The sequence below is a fragment of the Urocitellus parryii genome, chromosome 1, assembly GCF_045843805.1.
Source record: "Urocitellus parryii isolate mUroPar1 chromosome 1, mUroPar1.hap1, whole genome shotgun sequence".
NCBI classification, from domain to species: domain Eukaryota; kingdom Metazoa; phylum Chordata; class Mammalia; order Rodentia; family Sciuridae; genus Urocitellus; species Urocitellus parryii.
In genome coordinates, this window is record NC_135531.1 from 230802406 (window position 1) to 230821672 (window position 19267).

Here is a 19267-nt window from a genome sequence, read left to right on the forward strand (position 1 = left end):
CGTAGACTTTTGAAGCAAGTTTGTATAGTACAAGATGCAAAATATCTGTAAGCCAATAGAATAATTTATTGATTTAAAGTGTATCTCTGGACATGCAGCAGAGCCTCCTAATTTTTAAGACTATCTTCTAGCAATTTCAGTGAGATTCATGGGGTGGAATTTTAAAATATATGGTCACTTATTTTTCTTAAATATTTAGTTATAGAGGAGAATGAATGCATGATCCTTCCAACTATCTCATTTTTATCCGTAAAGGATATAGAAAAGAATGAACTGCTAACTGTAGATGAAATTATATAAGCAGAAAATTTAGCATTTGGATGTTCTTAAAGAGGTGGCCTTCACCAGACTTTAAATCTTGCTTAAAAGAAGCACAAGTTTGTTCACTTTAATTATTGTAATCACCTTGAACAGTAAGGAAAGTTGAGCATGAAACTTCTCCCACACTGTTTTCAGCTCTGCAGATATATTCTCCACTGTCGTTAATGTCCACCTGGTTGAAAACCAGTGTGGCAACATTGTTCCTAAAATGCATTTTGTAAGTAGCAGTGGGCCTCAGTTTTGTATCTCCTTTATACCAGGATACTCCAATTTCAGGGGTTCCAGCAAGCTGGCATTGTAAAGAGGCAGAATCTCCAACAGTCACCTTAACAGGTTCCAACTGCCTCACAAAATATGGTGGTTCTGCAACCAAGAGAGAGAATCCATCAGGAGGGGGACATATCAGAATCATGGCTCGTAGACAAAGATATGAATGTGCAATCATGACAAACCTAGTATCAAAATTTGTGCTGAGCAGGAATCTTTTCCAGAAGCATTCTCGATGTAGCAATTGTATTGTCCTGCGTCCTCTACCGTGCTGCTTGGAATTTCCAGGATTGCTGATTTCTCAGTTGTGGTTATATTACACCTCTGGGAAGGAGTTACATTTATGCCATTTTTCTTCCATGTCACCGAAATGGGAGGAGTTCCAGTGAATGTCCCTTCTAGGATTAGGGGTTTTCCTTTTTCTATGCTGTAATCATTAAGCCTCTTCACAAATTTGGCTGGGGCTAGAGTAAACATTAAAAATATGAAATTAAATACAGATACAGACACATATAATCACTATATGCATATTAATTGTCTAAACGTGGGCTAGCAAACATACCTTTTACAAAGAGATGTGTTGTACAAGATGTCCTGCCAGCTTCGTTACTAACTATGCAAGTATATTCTCCACTTTGGGATGTATCCACATCAAACAACTCCAGTTCAGCCACTGAATCTGCCAAAGACACATTGCATCTGGGCCCTGGTACTAGTTCGCTGCTGCCCTTGAACCAGCTTACATTGAAAGGTGGAGTTCCTTTTATGATGCTTGTGAAGGTTACATTGGTCCCAGTTAAGACATCCATGGGATCAGGTTTCTGGACAAAAGATGGTGGTTCTAAACACAAGACAAGAGCACAAATCAGAAAAAGTTTAACATCCATGAATTGTGGTGATAAAAATCCTCAACCATTTATGAAATGTGATTCTATTTTACTGTATTTTAAACAGACCTCTCACAGTCAAAGGAGCACTACATTCATCAGAGCCAGCCACGTTTGTAGCTATACACGTGTAGTCACCAGCATCAGATTCTTCCAGCATGTTCACAGTTAAAGCACAAGTGTTATCTGTCAGGGTGGTCTGGTATTTTCTTCCAATGCTGATCTCATTTCCTTCATGGAACCAGGAGACAGAGATGGGGGGCGATCCATAGACTTTGCATTCCATTACAACAGAGGAGCCTGATAGACCGTTTGTCTCTTTCAATTTTCTTGTGAACGAAGGAGGAATAGTTCGATCTGAAGGTAATTAAATGAGAAAGCCAATAAACAAGGGATATTAGATATGAAACGACTTGAAAAGAGAATTGTTGATGAATATCCCTAGATCCACTTGGCTCTTTTGCAAGAATAACAAAGAATTCCCTGTAGGGAATCACACTATCAAAATCCTGGGGAATCAATGAATAGGATGTCAGTTGACTTGCTAGGGATTTTGGTCTTTTTTGTTATTGTCCTGAGTCATCTTGGGGCAAATTATCTGTGTATAACTGATAGGAAAAAAGTACATTCACCTTATCTAGTGGTTAGATTTTACTCCTATACCCTTTTGGAAATTTCTCCAGAAGAAAGGGATGTAACTTTTGAACCTGGTTGTCTTCTAACTCTAGAGGTCTATTACTCTGATCAGAAGATGTCAGATTCATGTTATGCCATGTAAGGTAAAGCTTTCCATGTAAATATATAAAAAATCAGAAACTACATTATTATAATGATGAACGAAAAGCCCAACCAACCTGAAACTTGGATGGAGGCTGTGCAGCTATCTTTGCCAACAGGATTTTGCACTTCAAAGCTGTATACCCCACTGTCACTGGGTGCCACGTTGATGATCTTAAGGCCAGATACTTTGTTGAAGAAACTAATTTTGTACTTGTTGTCACTTGTCAGCTCTTTTCCATCTTTAAACCATTTAGTACTCAGTTCAGGTGTGCCGGTGACTGTACACTCCAAGGTACAGGTGTCTCCTGTGGTAACTTTTATGGATTCTGGCTTTTCCACAATTGCTGCAGGTTCTGGAATGAGATGGAAATTACACCATATTTTAAAATCAAGTTGATGAAATGAAAGAAAACACAGGTCCTCGTAACTGTGTGCCTTCTGATAACATCCTATTTGTACTAACCGAGGACAGAGAGTGTGGCAAAGCACTCCTGCATCCCAGCGTCATTTTTGATCTGACAGGTGTATTTCCCAGAATTGGCTGGTTCTGCTCTTGAAAACTGTAGTGTTGCAATGTTTTCTGAGTAAGAAATCCAAATGTTGTCACTCTCTCTAACAATTTCCCCCTTATCTTTGAACCACACCACTGAAATTGGCTCGGCGCCTTCAATGGTTGTCTGCAGCTGGACTTCCTCACCAATGATGGTAGAAATGTCACTGAGCTTCTTCACAAATCTTGGTGGTGCTAGTGAAAAAAGAAGCAATCCAGGGTTTTAAAACGTGTGGAGCTGATAACCTTTCCCTCAAATTATGACTACTAGCAGTCAAACAATTGATAAAACGTTATTTCTATTCCTTAAATAAGAGGTGTTCTTGGTGGATGGGACCAAGGACATCTTAGAGCTCGTATTAAGTAGAAAAAGAAATGGACTATCTTATCTAGATTTCTAAATCCAATGGAAACTAATTGGGAAAATGTATCCAAAAGGACATTTGGTATGATTTAGAAAAAGGAAGCAGACTGCACAGAAGGATTTAGAAAGGGAAATGAAGAATAGTCTTTTAGTCATAAAATGATAAGGCAATAAATAGCTAAGGCAGGCAGGACAGTTTTAAAATTAAAAAGAGAATGATGCTAATCTAACCTTTCAGAGTGATAGACCCAACACAAGTGTCACTTCCCACGTCATTTGTAGCTTTGCATTGATACTCCCCAATGTCTGCAGTGTCCACATTCAGGATGTGGATACTCGTGAGGAAGTTTTCAGACATGATCTTATACTTCTTGCCACTCCTAAGTTCTCTCTTGTCTTTATGCCAAGAAACTTGGAAGGGAGGAGTGCCCTGAAGCTCACATTCAAGGTGAACATCAGCTCCTTTAAGTGTCTCAATGGGATGAGGCTTTTTGCGGAAAACAGGTGGTTCTAAAATGGGAAGAAAGGGAAAATTAGGAGGTATTCTGTAAGAATATGGTTAAAGGTAAGAATCAGTTTTCACTCTGTCAGAGAAAGGCATCACTTCCCATTTTTTTTTATTGTGCCTTTAAACGATTTTAAAATGCAGATGGAGAGTCAGAGAATAAAGAAGCCTATAGGATGGGGTAAGGCTAAGGTGAAGACTGCCAAGGGGGAGGAAGGTCTGACCTTTAACTTTTAAGGAAGTGCTGCTGCTCGCACTGCCTGCGGCATTGTGGGCCTCGCACGTGTAGTCCCCGCTGTCCTCCACACTCAGGCCATGCATCTCCAGCACCGCCACTGAGTCGATGAATGACATTCTGAATTTACTACTCTCTTGAATTTCAGTCTCATCTTTGTACCATAAAACTTTGATTTCCGGAGATCCGCCTATCTTGCATTCATATCTTGTGTATTCATCCTGTTTGACAATTCGTGAAGGTTCTAGCTTCTTAATGAACCTGGGTGGTTCTAGGGAACCAAGGGGAAAAACACAAGTTAAGGAATGGAAAAGACACATATAATTCAAGATGAGGTGAAAAAAGGCATCTCTGTCAGAGAATCCCTTAGTTCCAGAAAACAAATTCATTTAGTGCAGTTCAAGGTAGTTAAATGAAACCTAAGTAGAAAAATCCCTAAAATAGAACATGTATTTTTTTTTGTATATATACAAATGGCAAGTATTATGACTAAAGGAAGGATGTTGCAATCCTCTTTCAAGCAAAGAAGCACTTCTCTAGTGCCAAGATCAGAGGCAATAGCAATGGAAGCCCTCTCAGAGGCTGAGGGAGTTTGATGGTTCTCGTTTGTGTGATCAGTAGAGGACCATGTACTTCCGAGGGCTGTGAAGATGTCAGTGATGTACTATGAAGAGCCAGAGCAAAACGGGTCAGATATGGTAATATTTTTAAAGTACCATTATCTCTTATGGGCCTTAAACAGCTATTTCTTCCACCCTCTTAATTTCCTTTTGAAGTGGGTGAGATCAATGATTTCTTTATTAACTGAAGCCAAATATTCAGGCTTAGGGAGGTAAAAATGACTTGGTATATGTCATAGAGCAAATGGGCTGCTAAATCTAATTCTATTTTAATTTCAAGGTATTTATAAACCATTACTAAAAAAGAAAATAAAAAATCCTTTAAAATGCTCTAATGGGTTAGACCAGCAGTCTACTGAGTTAAGTGTTTAATTTCTGACAATAGCTGCCATGAAAGGCATGACTGTCTTCCAAAATATCAGATACTGATGTGCTACCCCTCAGCCCCTTGACTTCCACTGTTAATTAAGCACAGCTAGTGGAGGAAAAGAAGTTGACTTTATAATTAATCTGGATTCTTTTGGAAGGGCTTAAGAGTTTGGAGCTGAATTATGCCTTGGAGGGGGGAGAATCCATTCACATTCAGTAAGTACTGTGGAAAATAAATCATTTGAGATAAATTTCTTCTTTTTGTCCTCTGGTAACTTCATCTGAACTTGAGTTTTCTTGCAATTCTGTGAAAAATTTTTGTTTGCTATCTCCCTAGTCTCTATTTATACACCTTGAAAAGAAATTTTCAGTTCATGTTTTTCCCAGTTTTATATTGAAAAATCAGTCCTTAGTTGGAAGGCCCTTGAGCCATTTGATTCTTTTTTCTTTCTTTTTTTTTTTTCACTAGACCATGGTCCTATACATAGTTCTCAAGTATACCCACCATCCTGTATCTTAAGACATTGAAAATATAAGAGTTGTTGGTACTCCACTCTGACAAGTACCTTGTACACCCAGCTGAGCAGAACAAGAGTCTTTTCCAGCAACATTGCTTGCATAGCAGGTATACTGCCCAGCATCGCCTTTGGCTACTTTGAGAACAGTCAGAGTGGCAGTATTTTCAACCAAAGTCATCTTGTAGTTGCCTCCGGGGCGAATCTCTCTGTTATCTTTGGCCCAGGTGATTTTGATTGGTGCAGTTCCAGTGACGTGACATTTAAAAGAACCACTTTCTCCAAGAGCAAGATCTACTGATACAGGTTTTAGATCAAAGAAAGGAGGCACTTCATGCTCTGAAAAGAATGAAGACCAACATGGCGATTTTAGTTGCCATGTTCCCAGATATGGAAAAGAAATTAAATGACAACAGTCCTTTGATGGCCAGAAGCAATGAAGCTGCTTTGTGATAAAGAGGGTAATATGATGTAATACTCACCTGAGAGAATGAGCTTGGCACTGGATGATGCAGTCCCAAGAGGATTGGAAGCTGAGCAATTGTACTGACCAACATGACTCTGGTCAGTTTGCAAAATCTGAAGAGTTGCTACATTATGAATAAAAGATGTTTGCAAATTAGAATCATCTTTCAAAAGTACCCCATCCTTGTACCAAGACACCTGAAGAGGTTCCGAGCCATTGATGCGACATTCAAATGCAACAGGGAAACCAAGAGTCTCATGAACATCCTTCAGTTTTCTTGCAAAGGAAGGTGGAAGTTTGCGCTCTGAAAAGAAGTTACAGATAATCCTTATTGACAAGAGAGCATACATCTCTAACATATCTCAACCCATTAAAATGCTGATGTTTCCAAGAAAATGAATCTGTCAACACATGGCAAGACTTGTTAAAGAAAACCATGGTCACCTTTGATAACAAGCACAGCTGAAGAAGCGACTGCACCCACGCTGTTCTCTGCCTTGCATGTATACTCTCCCACATCACTGTGATCCACTTTGTTGATGACTAAGGAGGCAACATTATTTTTGAATTGCATTTTGTATGCAGGAGCCGATCGTAGTTTTGTGTGCTCTTTGTACCAAGAGATTCTAATTTCTGGAGTTCCATCCACTTTACATTGTAAAGTTGTAGGCTCTCCAAGAGCTGCTTCCACATGTTCCAGAGGCTCAATAAAATAAGGTGGTTCTAAGGTACAAAGGATGGGAATCAATCAATCATGCTAACTCAAAGAGGGCATTTCAGAAGGAAGAGAATAATAAAAAAATAATAATAAAGAGGTAACTGTCAACACACCTAAGACTGATACCAGAGCATCACAAATGTCTTGCCCAGCTTCATTTTCTATCAGGCAACTGTACTGTGCATAATCCTCTATTGTGCTTTCAAGAATTTCCAGTATGGAAGATTTTTCTGTCATGGTGATACTGCAGTTCTGAGACTGTGAAAGAGGAAACTCATTCTTCATCCAGCTCACGGAGATGGGAGGTGTGCCAGTGAAGGTGGTCTCCAGAACTATGGGGTTTCCTGTTTCAACACTGAAATCAGCCAGTCTTTTCACAAAAGTGGCTGGTTCTATAAGAAGAAAACGTGAGGGCAAGTTATACCTTCAAATGAAGACTTAGGAAAATTTTTAAAAGATACAGGAATTGGAGAAAAGAGCAAACCTTTCACAAAAAGATGTGTGGTACAGGAAGCGCTGCCAGCATCATTGGTAACAAGGCAAGAATAGTCTCCACTCTGCAGTGGCTCTACCTCAAACAATTCCAGTTCTGTGACAAAGCCTTCCAGAGAGATGGTGCAAGACTCCCCTGACACCAGTTCCCTGCTGCCTTTAAACCACTTGACCTTGAAGGGAGGGGTGCCTCTAATTACACTGGTGAATGTCAGGCTCATTCCTGGTAGAACTTCCACAGAATCAGGAGTTTGTTCAAAAGATGGTGGTTCTAGATACCCCAGGGGGTGGGGGAAGTAAAAGAGAGAGGAAAAAAAAAATTAAGTGAGAAGTGTGCTTACTCCTTAAAGAAAAGGGAAGACTAAAAGTGAAGACAAAACAAAGGAATTCCTGCCCAGGCAGGTGTTAGGCATGGGGAAGGAACCTTGCATTGCGCCTGTCCTTCACACTGACCTTGGACAGTCAGAACTGCGGAGCATTCATCAGAACCTGCCACGTTGGCAGCCACGCAGGTGTACGTGCCGGTGTCGGAGGGCTCCAGCGAGCTCAGTTTCAAAGTACAGACGTTTTCTGAAAAGCTGGATTGACATTTGGGCCCACTGACGATCTCATTTCCATCCTGAAACCAGCCTACCGAAATCGGGGCTGAGCCAGCGACTCTGCACTCCAGAACAGCTGAGGTGCCCAGGGAGGCATGAGTGTCTTTCAGTTTGCGGATGAAGGACGGAGGCACGACCCGATCTACATGGAGAAGGGTAGTTTTCCATTTAAAAAAAAATTTTTATTTTTCCCCTTCAAGAAATAAATGGTGCATTTATAAACATCTCACTTTACTCACCAGAAACATGGACAGATACGGTACAGTTGCTTTTGCCAACACTGTTTTTCACTTCAAAGCTATATAACCCCTTGTCGCTCATTTCCGTGCAAGGGATTTTAAGAGAAGCCACGTTTTTGATAAATGTAATGTGATGTTTGCTATCTGCAGATAATTCTCTTCCATCTTTGAACCATTTGGTTGAAAGTTCTGGTGTTCCAGCCACCACACACTCTAATGCAAAAGGATTTCCAGTAGTGACAGTCATAGGTTCTGGCTTCTCTATGATTCTGGCTGGTTCTAAAAGAAGAAGCATATTGCATTGAAAACAAAGTCACCATATTATAGCATTAAGAGTACTATTTGCAGAAAATGATCGCCGGGGTCAATTAATTTTTTCATGGACTGTACTTTGCTACTAACCTAGTACAGTCAAGACTGCTGAGCACTCTCGCATGCCAGCATCATTTTTGATTTGGCACACATATTTTCCAGAATTGGATGCTTCTGGGCTTCCCAGTTGGAGGGTTGCGATGTTATCAATGAATGAAATCCGAATGTTTTCACTCTCTCTGATGACTTCACCTTTATCTTTCAGCCAGACCACAGATATTGGCTGGAAGCCTTCCACCACAGCCTGTAACTCAACGGCATCCCCAATAAGAGTGGAGGTGTCGCTTAACTTTTTCACAAAACGGGGAGGTTCTAATGGAAGAAATTTGTGTAGAGGAAAAAAAATGAGAATCATAGTCACATCAATTATTAGTCAAGCAAGAAGAGATTAAAGGGAAAGGCATGTATTTTTGTGCCCATGTATACAAACCTTTGAACTTGACTGTGCAAACACACGTGTCACTTCCCACCTCATTAGTGGCTTTGCAATGATACTCCCCTACATCGGAAGCTTCAAGATTAAGAATATGAAGACTGGTATCAAAGTTTTTGGAAGTGATTTTAAATTTCTTGCTGCTTCGAACTTGTTTTCGGTCTTTAACCCACACCACTTCAAATGGTGGGGTTCCCGAAAGTTCACACTGGAGGATCACATCAGAACCTTTAAGGGCTCCTACCGGAGGAGGCTTCTGAATGAAAACAGGAGGTGCTACCAGAGGAAAAAAGGATGACACACAATGAGAATATCTGCTTCCAAAAAAGATTTTAAAAAAATTCCTAGACTTTAGGTTTCTAGTTTCCAGTATCTAGAAATATCTCCTATCAATGTGGGATCATTAAGAGTGTCTGGTATGACCAAATGACACTACGGGTTGACCCAAGAAATCACAATTCATGAAAACCAGCTCAAGAGTTGCAAGCAACCTTTCCGTTCTGAATCTCATAACACTACTAAGAAGGAATCCAAATTAGAGGGAAGATAGAAAAAGGGAGCCAAGCGTATCTAACCTTTAACCGTCAGTGAGGTGCTGCAGCTGGCGTCACCCACGCCATTATGAGCTTCACAGATGTAGTCCCCACTGTCCTCAGCACTGGCTTCATTGATGGTGAGCAGGGCCACAGAATTAACAAATGACATGTTGTATTTCCAACTTTCATGGAGTTCACTGTCATTTCGGAACCACGAAACTTTGATCTCTGGGGAACCACTGATTTTACACTCCAGTTGGATGGATTCTCCCTGCTTTGCAACTTTGGAAGCATCTAGTTTCTTCACAAATTTTGGAGGTTCTATCAAACCAAAGGAAACAGTCGGTAAGGAATATTTACATGTTAAGATAGCCTATTTTTGTAGTTGAGCAGCCAATGAGTTCATATTTAAACTGGTTTATTTTTTTAGATCATACTCTAATAAATTTATGGTAAAACAAGTTATCTTTTTATTAAATCATATTTTAATATTTTAATAGAGAATTCAGTTGATATACTGTAGTCTGGATATGTAAGTTAAAACATACTAGCTAATATGTTACATATGTTTTGATCAAAATTTAGCAAGATGAATCAAAGGGTCATAACAGAAAAAGAATGAAAAGGGAGAATGTATAGTTGAAACAACATTTGACAAAGACCAATGAAACAAGGTTACACTTAGAATACACTAACTTAAGGAATAACAGAGAAAACAGATCTTTGGTTAATATTCAAATTCTAACATGATCCAATTAGTTCATCTCAAACATTTAAAAACTAAGAAAAATTTTCAAAGACAATAACTTAAACACAGGAAAGAATAAACACTGGTCTATGACAGATACCTTTCACACTGAGTTGAGCTGAACACATGTCTTTGCCAACATCATTGGTGGCTTGGCAAGTGTATTGACCAGAGTCTCCTTTGCCTACTTTGAGAATTCTCAGGTGAGGAGTGTTGCCCACACAGGTGATTGTATAATTTCCTCCAGGACGGATCTCCTTGTTGTCTTTTGACCAAGTGATTCGCATTGGTTGGGCACCGGTAACATGACACTCAAAATCAGCACTCTCTCCAGCAATGACATCTATTGATACGGGCTTGATGTCAAAGAAGGGAGATTTCTTAGGTTCTGGAAGATGAGAAGAAAGGGCAATGTATATTTCTGTGTTTTTTTCCTGTGGGTCATTTCTACTTTGACAATGAAATAGGAAATCATGGTTTGCAAAGAGAAAGGGTGACATGGGAACAAACCTCTGGCTGTCAGTCTAGCACTAGAAGATGCTGTTCCAAGTGGATTGGAGGCTGAGCAAGAATACTGGCCAGAGTGACTCAAGTCAGTCTGCAAAATTTTCAGAGTTGCCACATTATCTACGAATGATGTCTGTAGATTTTCGTCATCTCTTAAAAGTACCCCATCTCTGTACCAGCACACTTGGATGGGGGCGGAGCCATTTAGTCGACAAGTGAGTGTAACAGGTAACCCAACAGTTTGTTCAATGTCCTTTAATTGTCTGGCAAAGGAAGGTGGGAGTTGGCGCTCTGTAGGAAGACAAGTAAGACTTGAGGCATTAGTAGTTGGAATTGAGAAGTTTCTCACCAAGAAGTTGTGAGAAAATTAGGGGGAAAAAAAGAAATCACTTATGTGTAAAATAATATCACCTTGAATTCTGAAGACAGTTGTGGAAGAAGCAGATCCTATACTATTTTCTGCTTTACATGTGTACTCTCCACTATCGTTGATATTCACTTTGTTAAAAACAAGTGTGGCCACATTGTTTGTAAAGTAGGTCCTGTATTCAGGAGTTGACCGTAACTTGGTATCTCCCTTATACCAAGACACTGTAATCTCTGGTGTCCCAGCAACTTGGCATTGCAAAGAAACTGAATCTCCAACTGATGCCTCCAGAGGTTCCAGTTCCGATATGAAATAAGGTGGTTCTAAAGAAGAAGTCTCACAATCAGAAAATGGAATTAAAGAAAACCAAACCAACCATGCTCTATTCTAGAGGAATGCAAAACATATGGGAGAGAATAAGGTAACACACCTAATGTAGAAACCAGAGCTTCACACACATCCCTTCCTGCTTCATTTTCAACCTCACAGGAATAGTGTCCTGCATCTCTTTTTGTGCTATTCAGAATTTCCAGGATGCAAGTTTTCTCTGTTGTGACTACATTGCACCTTTCAGATGGAGATATGCTAACGCCATCCTTTTTCCAGGTGACTGAGATGGGAAGTGTTCCAGTGTAGGTGCTCTCCAGAATTATAGACTTCCCTGGTTCTACAGAATGATCGCTTAATTTCTTCACAAACGTAGCTGGTTCTGGTAAGTGACAAAGCACAGCAGTTAAACACACACGCACACAACAACAACAACAACAAAACAACCCCACAATGGTGTCAATGTATAGGAAACAGGATGAGCAAGTGAATGCACTTGAACAAACCTTTTACAAAAAGACGCGTAGTGCAGGATGCCTGGCCAGCATTGTTGGACACCACGCAGGTATATTCCCCACTCTGGGATATGTCAATATTAAATAACTCAAGTTCTGCCACAGTGTCTTCAAAGTAGATGTTGCACCTATCTCCTTTCACCAGTTCTCTGGCACCTCTGAACCAGCCGACCTTGAATGGTGGGGTTCCTCGAATAACACTTGTGAAGGTTACATTTTTGCCTGGTAGTACTTCCAGAGGTTCAGGTTCTTTCACAAAAGAGGGTGGTTCTGTACATAAATGTGAGAGACAAAAGATCCTGTGATGCTTGAATTTGGTTGCAATTTTGAATAAAATATAAGAGCACTTTTGGATGTATATCAATATGGTGGGAATTTGTAAGAAATTCCTTAAGGAGTTGACAGACACTGACCTTGTACAGTCAACACTGCACGGCATTCATCTGACCCAGCGACATTAGCAGCTACACATGTGTAATTGCCCATATCGGAGGAGTCCAGAGAATTCAACTGCAATGTGCAGACATTATCTGAAAATGTGGTTTGGTACTTTGCTCCACTGACAATTTTAGTCTTCTCATGAAACCAGGCAACAGAGATAGGTGATGATCCTGCTACTTTGCATTCCAAGATGCAAGAAGCACCCAGGACCCCACCAGTGTCTTTCAGTCTTCGTGTGAAGGAAGGAGGAACCATCCGGTCTGTATGAGGAAAGGCAAGAGACTCATTGTGATTTGAAAGAATAGAAGAGATTGAAAGAAGAAAAACTTGTAAAAGGAATTTGTATAAACAACAAAAGGAAAACACCAGAACTAACCTGAAACATCAACCACAGCTGTGCAGCTACTTTTTCCAACATTGTTTTGAACCTGGAAGGTGTATGTGCCTGCATCTTGCCTCTCCACTGAGAGAATCTTTAAGGAAGAGATTTTGTTGTAGAAGCTAAACTTGTGTTTTTGGCTGCTGGTCAACAACTTCCCGTCCTTGTACCATTCGACGGAGAGTTCAGGAGTGCCAGCCACCTTACACTCCAAAGTGCACGTTTCTCCTACTGTCACTGTCATCGGTCCTGCCTTCTCGACAATGACTGCGGGTTCTGAAATATAACGTGATACCTATCTGTCAAAGTTGAGATCTTTGAGATCAATGAGATGATTATGTTAGGCTTCTCTGTTGACTTTAATATATGAATCTATAATTACATGTGGTCATAAATTTATGGCAGTTTTTATTTGTGTACTACTTGACTCGAAAACAGTTTTGACAGTGGACATTAGACAACATGTTCAATTTGTCCTTGACCTCTTTGGAGCAATGTCTACCTGCTATTTTGAATCACTTGATATTTCTGTTCTACTTTAAGGTATTATTCAGATAGCTCCCAAATTAATATTAACATGAAATTTAATATTCCCAAAGATGAAAGTTTAAGTCTTTCCTATCAAACGTTGCTCATTGGAATTCTTATCAACTTTAACAAAACTATTACTTTGGAAACAAATTTCCTCGCAACATATGCTGGAATCCTAATTAATTCATGCTTAAACAAGAGAGTCAAAATTATATTTGCTAATCCATCAAGAAAAGTAGTATATATACAATAAAACAAATGGCTAGCTTTTGTTTTGAACCTGGAAGGTTTATAGAAACAGAAAAGAGTGTTTGAAAGATCAGTTAGTTCTTTCCCCCAAATTTTCCAAATAGGTGAGGGTCAATACAGGTCTAGAAGAAAGTCAGAAAAAGAGATTCTGCCTGTAAGTCACTCCAGCACTTGGCACCAGTTTCTATCAGGGGACTTTTGTACCAACCTAAGACAGTCAGTGTGGCCATGTTCTCTCTCATTCCACCATCGTTCTTAACTTGGCAGATATATTTTCCAGCATTAGCTGGCTCTGCTTTTGCAAACTGCAGAGTTGCAACATTTTCCACAAATGTAATTCTGATGTTTTCACTTTCTCTAACCACTTCTTCTTTCTCTTTCAGCCACTGGACGGAAATTGGCTGGGCACCTTCTATGAATGCTTGTAATTCAGCGGGCTCGCCAGCTACGACAGTGAGGCTGCTCACTTTGGAAATGAATTTTGGAGGTTCTGAACAGGAAAAGATGGATGGAGATTGTTGAAAAAATTGCTCAGATAATAGAAGAGAGAAAAGAAATGAGTATTTTGCAGATTCCTGACATTTCTGCCATGTGCAAGAAATATGCTTACCTTTTAATTTTATGGTACAAATGCAAGTATCACTTCCTACTTCATTCTGTGCTTTGCAGTGGTATTCACCAATGTCGGAAGATTCAACATTAAGAATGTGAATACTTGCATGGAAGTTTTTAGATGCAATCTTATATTTCTTGCTGCTTCGGAGTTGCCTCTTGTCTTTGTACCATACCACCTCAAATGGTGGTGTTCCAGAAAGTTCACATTCAAGACTAACTTCAGTATTTTTAAGGGTTTCAACTACAGGAGGGAAACTGCTAAACACAGGTGGTTCTGTAAAAAAAACAAGAATGTCTCATGAATTGGGCTATTTAATTTTATTAAATTTTTTTTATTTCTTTGTTATTAAATTGGAAGATTTAAGATACTATAATGGGTTAGTAGTGTCTAGCATTAGCACTATTGAGGAAGAAGAACTTCTGATCATGACTGAGCAGGTCAACATTCTGTCTATTCCACCTTTCCAATTTATCTTGGACTACAAAGACAGATAAGAAGCTTACAAGCAAACAAACATATTAGTAAATATTAATACTTCATGATTTCCATGAAGTATGGAATTCTGACTTCAGGATTGGAATTTTTTTTTGTTTGTATGCTTTACAACTGAGATATCTGGAAATCACCCCAACTAAGTCTTCCACTTCAGCAAATGGTTCTTGCAATCATTGCCTTACAAGATGATAAACTTGAGCTTTGTGACAAAAAATACTGGAAAATTGCAGCTGAAAACACCAGCAGTATTTGCACCAACGTGCCATCAGTTGCATTTTTAATGGAACCAATTCTTGAGAAGAGGGAAAAATATTATTGTCCCTTTTAAATTTAATGTTAAAACTTCTACTATTAACACATTGCATATATATCCTTGTTATGCTACAGATTATTGTAAGGATGATAATGGTTTTGGAAGGTGACTGAAGGCAAAAATTAATTTTAAAATGCCTACTTTGTGTGTATGCATTTTTGAATCATCATCAAATTTGATGTTTGGCCAGTGTGTTGTGGTGCTCAGAATTATGGCATTGGAATAACAAGAAAAATATCTCAAAATGCCTTGCTATACATAAGCAAAGCTTAAGAAGATGTAACATCTATAAAGGGGAATAATGCCAGCTTAGGAAAATAGTCTATGATCTGAAGTGGAAACTAAAATTGCAATAAAGAACAAAGAACTCTGATGTGCAGGGTAGGAGGAGAAATGTAAGGATGAGATTTCTACCTTTTACTATGACCTTGGTACTGCAGCTTGTGCTGCCTGCAGGATTCTGAGCCTCACAAATGAAATCTCCACTATCCTCAGTACTGAGATTGTTCATCTGTATGACAGCCACTGAGTCGATGAAGGTCATTCGGTATTTATCACTGGCTGGGAGTTCATGCTCATTTCTATACCACACAACTTTGATTTCTGGAGATCCAGTTATCTTGCATTCAAGTCGTGAGGAGTCACCTGCTTTCACTATTTTGGATGCTTCTAATTTCTTCACAAACTTTGGTGGTTCTAGAGAGTCAGGAAAAGGGAGATTATGAGGGAACAGAAATGAATAACAAGTTAGAAAGAAACATGGCAAACACAGTCAAATTCTGGCAAAGACAGTCTACTGTGTTAGAAAGATGCATTAACAGAGTACAGCAAGAACCAGAGACATGGGTCAGACAGAAACATAAAACAATAAAACTTGCACACCTGTCACAAGCAACATCGTGGTACAAGAGTCGCTACCAACATCATTGGTAACTTGGCAAGTATATTGTCCAGTCTTGGAAGCATCCACTGAGTAGAGATTTAAGAAGCTAGTTGACCCTTCCAAGCCAATGAAACATTTAGGTCCAGAGGCAAGTTCCACATCATCCTTAAACCATTTTATTTTAAATGGTGGTGTTCCTTTTAGTACTGCCTTAAATTCCACTGTAGAATCAGGTATGGCTTGTTGTCGCTCAGGTTTTACTAGGAAGCTTGGTGGTTCTATAGATTTTAAGAGAGATATATTTAATTATATTCCTTGTAGCTGAATTATTTTGATAGTTTAGGAAATATAAGAAAATACTCCTGAAAAGAGGTAATAGCTGAATATTTCTTGAAAACAATGAATACGTGTCTAAAGAAACAGAATTATGATTTAAGCTCTAAAGGACACAAGGATAAGTGATATATTTTTAAAGCATTCACAAAGAAGAATCAAGAGGAGGTAAAGAAATGCTAACCTTTCACAGTTAAGATGCCACTGCATGCATCATCTCCTGCTACATTTGACACTTTGCATGTGTAATTTGCAGTGTCTTCTAATTCCAGATTATTAACTTCCAGTGACACGGTGTTTTCATGACATACAAGTCTGTATTTTGCACTTGTAGATATTTCTTTTCCATCTTTAAACCACTGAGCACTAATAGGAAGTGAACCAGAAACTTTGCATTCCATATGAATAGAAGAGCCCAGAACTTTATCCATTTTGGTCAATTTTTTGGTGAAGGATGGAGGAATGTTTTCATCTATTCAACATAAACAACACAATATATCTATTAATCTGTTGCTCTTTGCTTACAAAGAACATAATATAAATAAGGGAAGCTGACTGGGGCAAATATACACACCTAGCACTCTGAGGTAGGCGTCACAGCTACTGCTTCCAAAGTCATTTTCTACTTTGAAAGTATATTGACCGCTGTCTTGCTTCATTACTGATTGAATCCTAAAACTGGCCACATTATTTTCAAAACTCATTGAGAAATATCTACTGGGTACAACTGGTTTCCCATCTTTAAGCCATTTCACTTTGAGTTCCGGTGTTCCAGCTACAACACACTCCAAGGTCACGGGGTCTTTCTCAGTAACATCGACTGATTTGGCTTTCTCTATGATTTGAGCAGGTTCTGAAGTAAGAATGGAAATAGGGATGAGTTACGCTGATAATTCCACTGGAACTAAGGGGTGCCTATGAATTGTCTCCATTGACTAACGTTGAGAGAGGACAGCTTACAAACCTTGCACTAAAAGGAAAGCATAACATCTCTCGGCTCCGGACTCATTCTTGGCTTGACATGTGTATCTCCCACTGTGTCCATTATCCACGCTTCTGATTTGAAGTGAGGCCACATTGCTCACAAATGAAATATGAGTGTTGTCATCTTCGTCAAGAATCTGATCATCCTTTAGCCAGATTACAGAGATGGGGGGAGAACCAGCCACGGTCCCCTGAAAAGTGGCAGAACTCTTCAAGACTGTGGTGACATTTTCTATTTTCTTGGTGAACGAAGGTGGTTCTGTGGTCAAATAAAAGAGGATGAAAAAAAGAGGTCTGTTTTAACTCCTACCCACCATTAAGAAATGAAAGAGCACTGAGGGTATTTATTTGGTAGCCTATTTCTTGAAAAGAACTGACCTTTCAGCGCAACTCTGGTACTGCTGGAACAGCTGCCACCCTCATTGGCTACAATGCACTGATATTCACCCGTGTCTGAAGGGTCACACTTGGTTATATGGAGGTTAAACACGGACACTCTGTCCGTCAGGGTGTATTTTTTGCCACTTCGAATTTCCTTGTTATTCTTCAGCCAAGTGACTTCAAATGGAGACGTTCCTGTGACTTCGCACTCTAGCTCCACATCACTATCTTTCACTACTTCCACGGGCTTCAGCTCCCTGATAAAGGTGGGGGGCTCTAAAGATTCGAAAGACAGACAGACAGCGGCTTATTCAAGGGAAGCCCAGGGCCCATCAGGCAGCCCAGCCAAAATGGAAAGCAGATTCCCATAACCAACCTTTCACTTTTAATTCAATGCTGCAGCTTGCTGTGCCTGCATCATTTCGAGCTTCACAGACATAAGTCCCACTATTTTCTACCCTGGCACCAGAAATCTGGAAGGTGGCTAAACCATCCATGAAGGAAATGCCATGCTTCCTAACGTCTGTTATTTCATTCCCATCCAGATACCAAGAAACTCTGATTTCTGGGGTGCCCGTTATTTGGCATTCGAATGTTGTTGATTGTCCATTCCTCAGCACTAACACTGGACTGGGCTTCTTAATGAATTGAGGAGGTTCTAAAGATGAAAGAAAGGGATGATGTTGAACAGTTTTTAAAAACAAAGTCCAACCAGCAAAATGGCTTTCTTAATAAATGTCTTCCCTCCCCCAAGAAAATCTAGATAAGAAAATAAGGTGATGGAGAGACCAGACCTTTTACAAAAAGAGTGGCTTTACTAGTTGCTGTGCCAACATCATTGCTTAGTTGGCAAATGTAGGTGCCCGAGTCAGCAGCCTTGGCTGAAAAGAGTTCTAAAATGGTGGAGGTGTCGTCCTTCCAAACAGAGCGAGCTGCTCCAGAGTGCAACTCTTTGTTGTCCTTAAACCACTTTATGGTCATGGGCGCAGTGCCACCCACAAGAGCCTTTAATTGAACCCTCATACTGGGATTGACATCTTGTGACTGTGGCTTTTCCACGAAGTAAGGAGGTTCTGGGATGAAAGAAAAACAAGCAAGAGGGGAAGATTTATTTTGGAATTGAGCAATGAAGGTCAGAATTAAGGCGTGAAAGAGCAATAAATTCCTAATAGGTGACGAAAAAAGCTGCCGACCGACCTTTGACTGTCAGATGGCCACTGCACTGGTTGTGTCCTGCCTTATTGGTGGCAGAACAAGTGTATGTCCCGCTGTCGGAACCTTCCAGCTGACTGATTTCCAAGAAGGCCGTATTGTCATGGAAAGAGAATTTGTACTTTTCGCTAGCTGATATTTCTTGGTCATCTTTGAACCATTGGATGCTTATAGGATGTGACCCAGCCACTATACATTCTAAGTCTATAAAGGACCCTTTAATACTGTCCATTTTCTTCAGCTTTTTGGTGAATGAAGGAGGTATGATAAGATCTATCCAATACAAAAAGAAAAAAAAAAGTCAGGTTAATCTGTCAAAAAAATTTTTTTTCTGTTAAATTAAAAGAGAGGAAGGAGTACAGAAAGGCCCAGGTCTCTGGAGAAAAGGAATACCAACCTAATACATTAATGTTAGCCTTGCAACTGCTTCTCCCAACATCATTTTGGACCTCAAAAGTGTATTCTCCACTATCTTTCTTTTCTGTAGAGATAATCTTCAGTATTGACACTGTGTCAGTGACACTGATTTTATATTTGGGGCCCAGGGTCAGTTCTTGGCCATCTTTAAACCATTTGGCTATAATCTCCTTAGTCCCTGAAAATTTAACTTGCAAAGTGGCTGGGTCTCCTTGGGTGACATCTATGGACACAGCTTCCTCGGTGATGGTTGCAGGTTCTGCAGAAAACAAAGGAATAGATGTGGGCTGTGAACTTCTCT

The 19267-nt window shown here is 39.7% G+C and overlaps 1 protein-coding gene across 23 annotated transcripts in view; it reads right to left on the reverse strand.

Annotated features, from left to right (window-relative positions):
• Window positions 1-19267, reverse strand: part of Ttn (titin) — a 266326-nt gene that overhangs the window by 172830 nt on the left and 74229 nt on the right. For all 23 annotated transcript variants that reach the window (XM_077802977.1, XM_026391974.2, XM_026391969.2 and 20 more), the window contains 37 exons: window positions 18947-19225; window positions 18535-18822; window positions 18132-18410; window positions 17714-17995; window positions 17335-17613; window positions 16937-17215; window positions 16547-16825; window positions 16157-16444; window positions 15639-15917; window positions 15171-15452; window positions 13943-14221; window positions 13541-13822; window positions 12550-12828; window positions 12146-12433; window positions 11724-12002; window positions 11321-11599; window positions 10935-11213; window positions 10527-10814; window positions 10117-10404; window positions 9308-9589; window positions 8730-9008; window positions 8330-8611; window positions 7928-8206; window positions 7543-7830; window positions 7082-7360; window positions 6711-6989; window positions 6324-6602; window positions 5896-6183; window positions 5465-5752; window positions 3899-4180; window positions 3401-3679; window positions 2719-3000; window positions 2330-2608; window positions 1545-1832; window positions 1151-1429; window positions 774-1052; window positions 406-684 (listed from right to left, as the gene is read on the reverse strand). In XM_077802977.1, coding sequence (XP_077659103.1) covers window positions 406-684; window positions 774-1052; window positions 1151-1429; window positions 1545-1832; window positions 2330-2608; window positions 2719-3000; window positions 3401-3679; window positions 3899-4180; window positions 5465-5752; window positions 5896-6183; window positions 6324-6602; window positions 6711-6989; window positions 7082-7360; window positions 7543-7830; window positions 7928-8206; window positions 8330-8611; window positions 8730-9008; window positions 9308-9589; window positions 10117-10404; window positions 10527-10814; window positions 10935-11213; window positions 11321-11599; window positions 11724-12002; window positions 12146-12433; window positions 12550-12828; window positions 13541-13822; window positions 13943-14221; window positions 15171-15452; window positions 15639-15917; window positions 16157-16444; window positions 16547-16825; window positions 16937-17215; window positions 17335-17613; window positions 17714-17995; window positions 18132-18410; window positions 18535-18822; window positions 18947-19225 — 10425 coding nt within the window. The remainder of the gene's footprint in view (window positions 1-405; window positions 685-773; window positions 1053-1150; window positions 1430-1544; window positions 1833-2329; window positions 2609-2718; window positions 3001-3400; window positions 3680-3898; window positions 4181-5464; window positions 5753-5895; window positions 6184-6323; window positions 6603-6710; window positions 6990-7081; window positions 7361-7542; window positions 7831-7927; window positions 8207-8329; window positions 8612-8729; window positions 9009-9307; window positions 9590-10116; window positions 10405-10526; window positions 10815-10934; window positions 11214-11320; window positions 11600-11723; window positions 12003-12145; window positions 12434-12549; window positions 12829-13540; window positions 13823-13942; window positions 14222-15170; window positions 15453-15638; window positions 15918-16156; window positions 16445-16546; window positions 16826-16936; window positions 17216-17334; window positions 17614-17713; window positions 17996-18131; window positions 18411-18534; window positions 18823-18946; window positions 19226-19267) is intronic.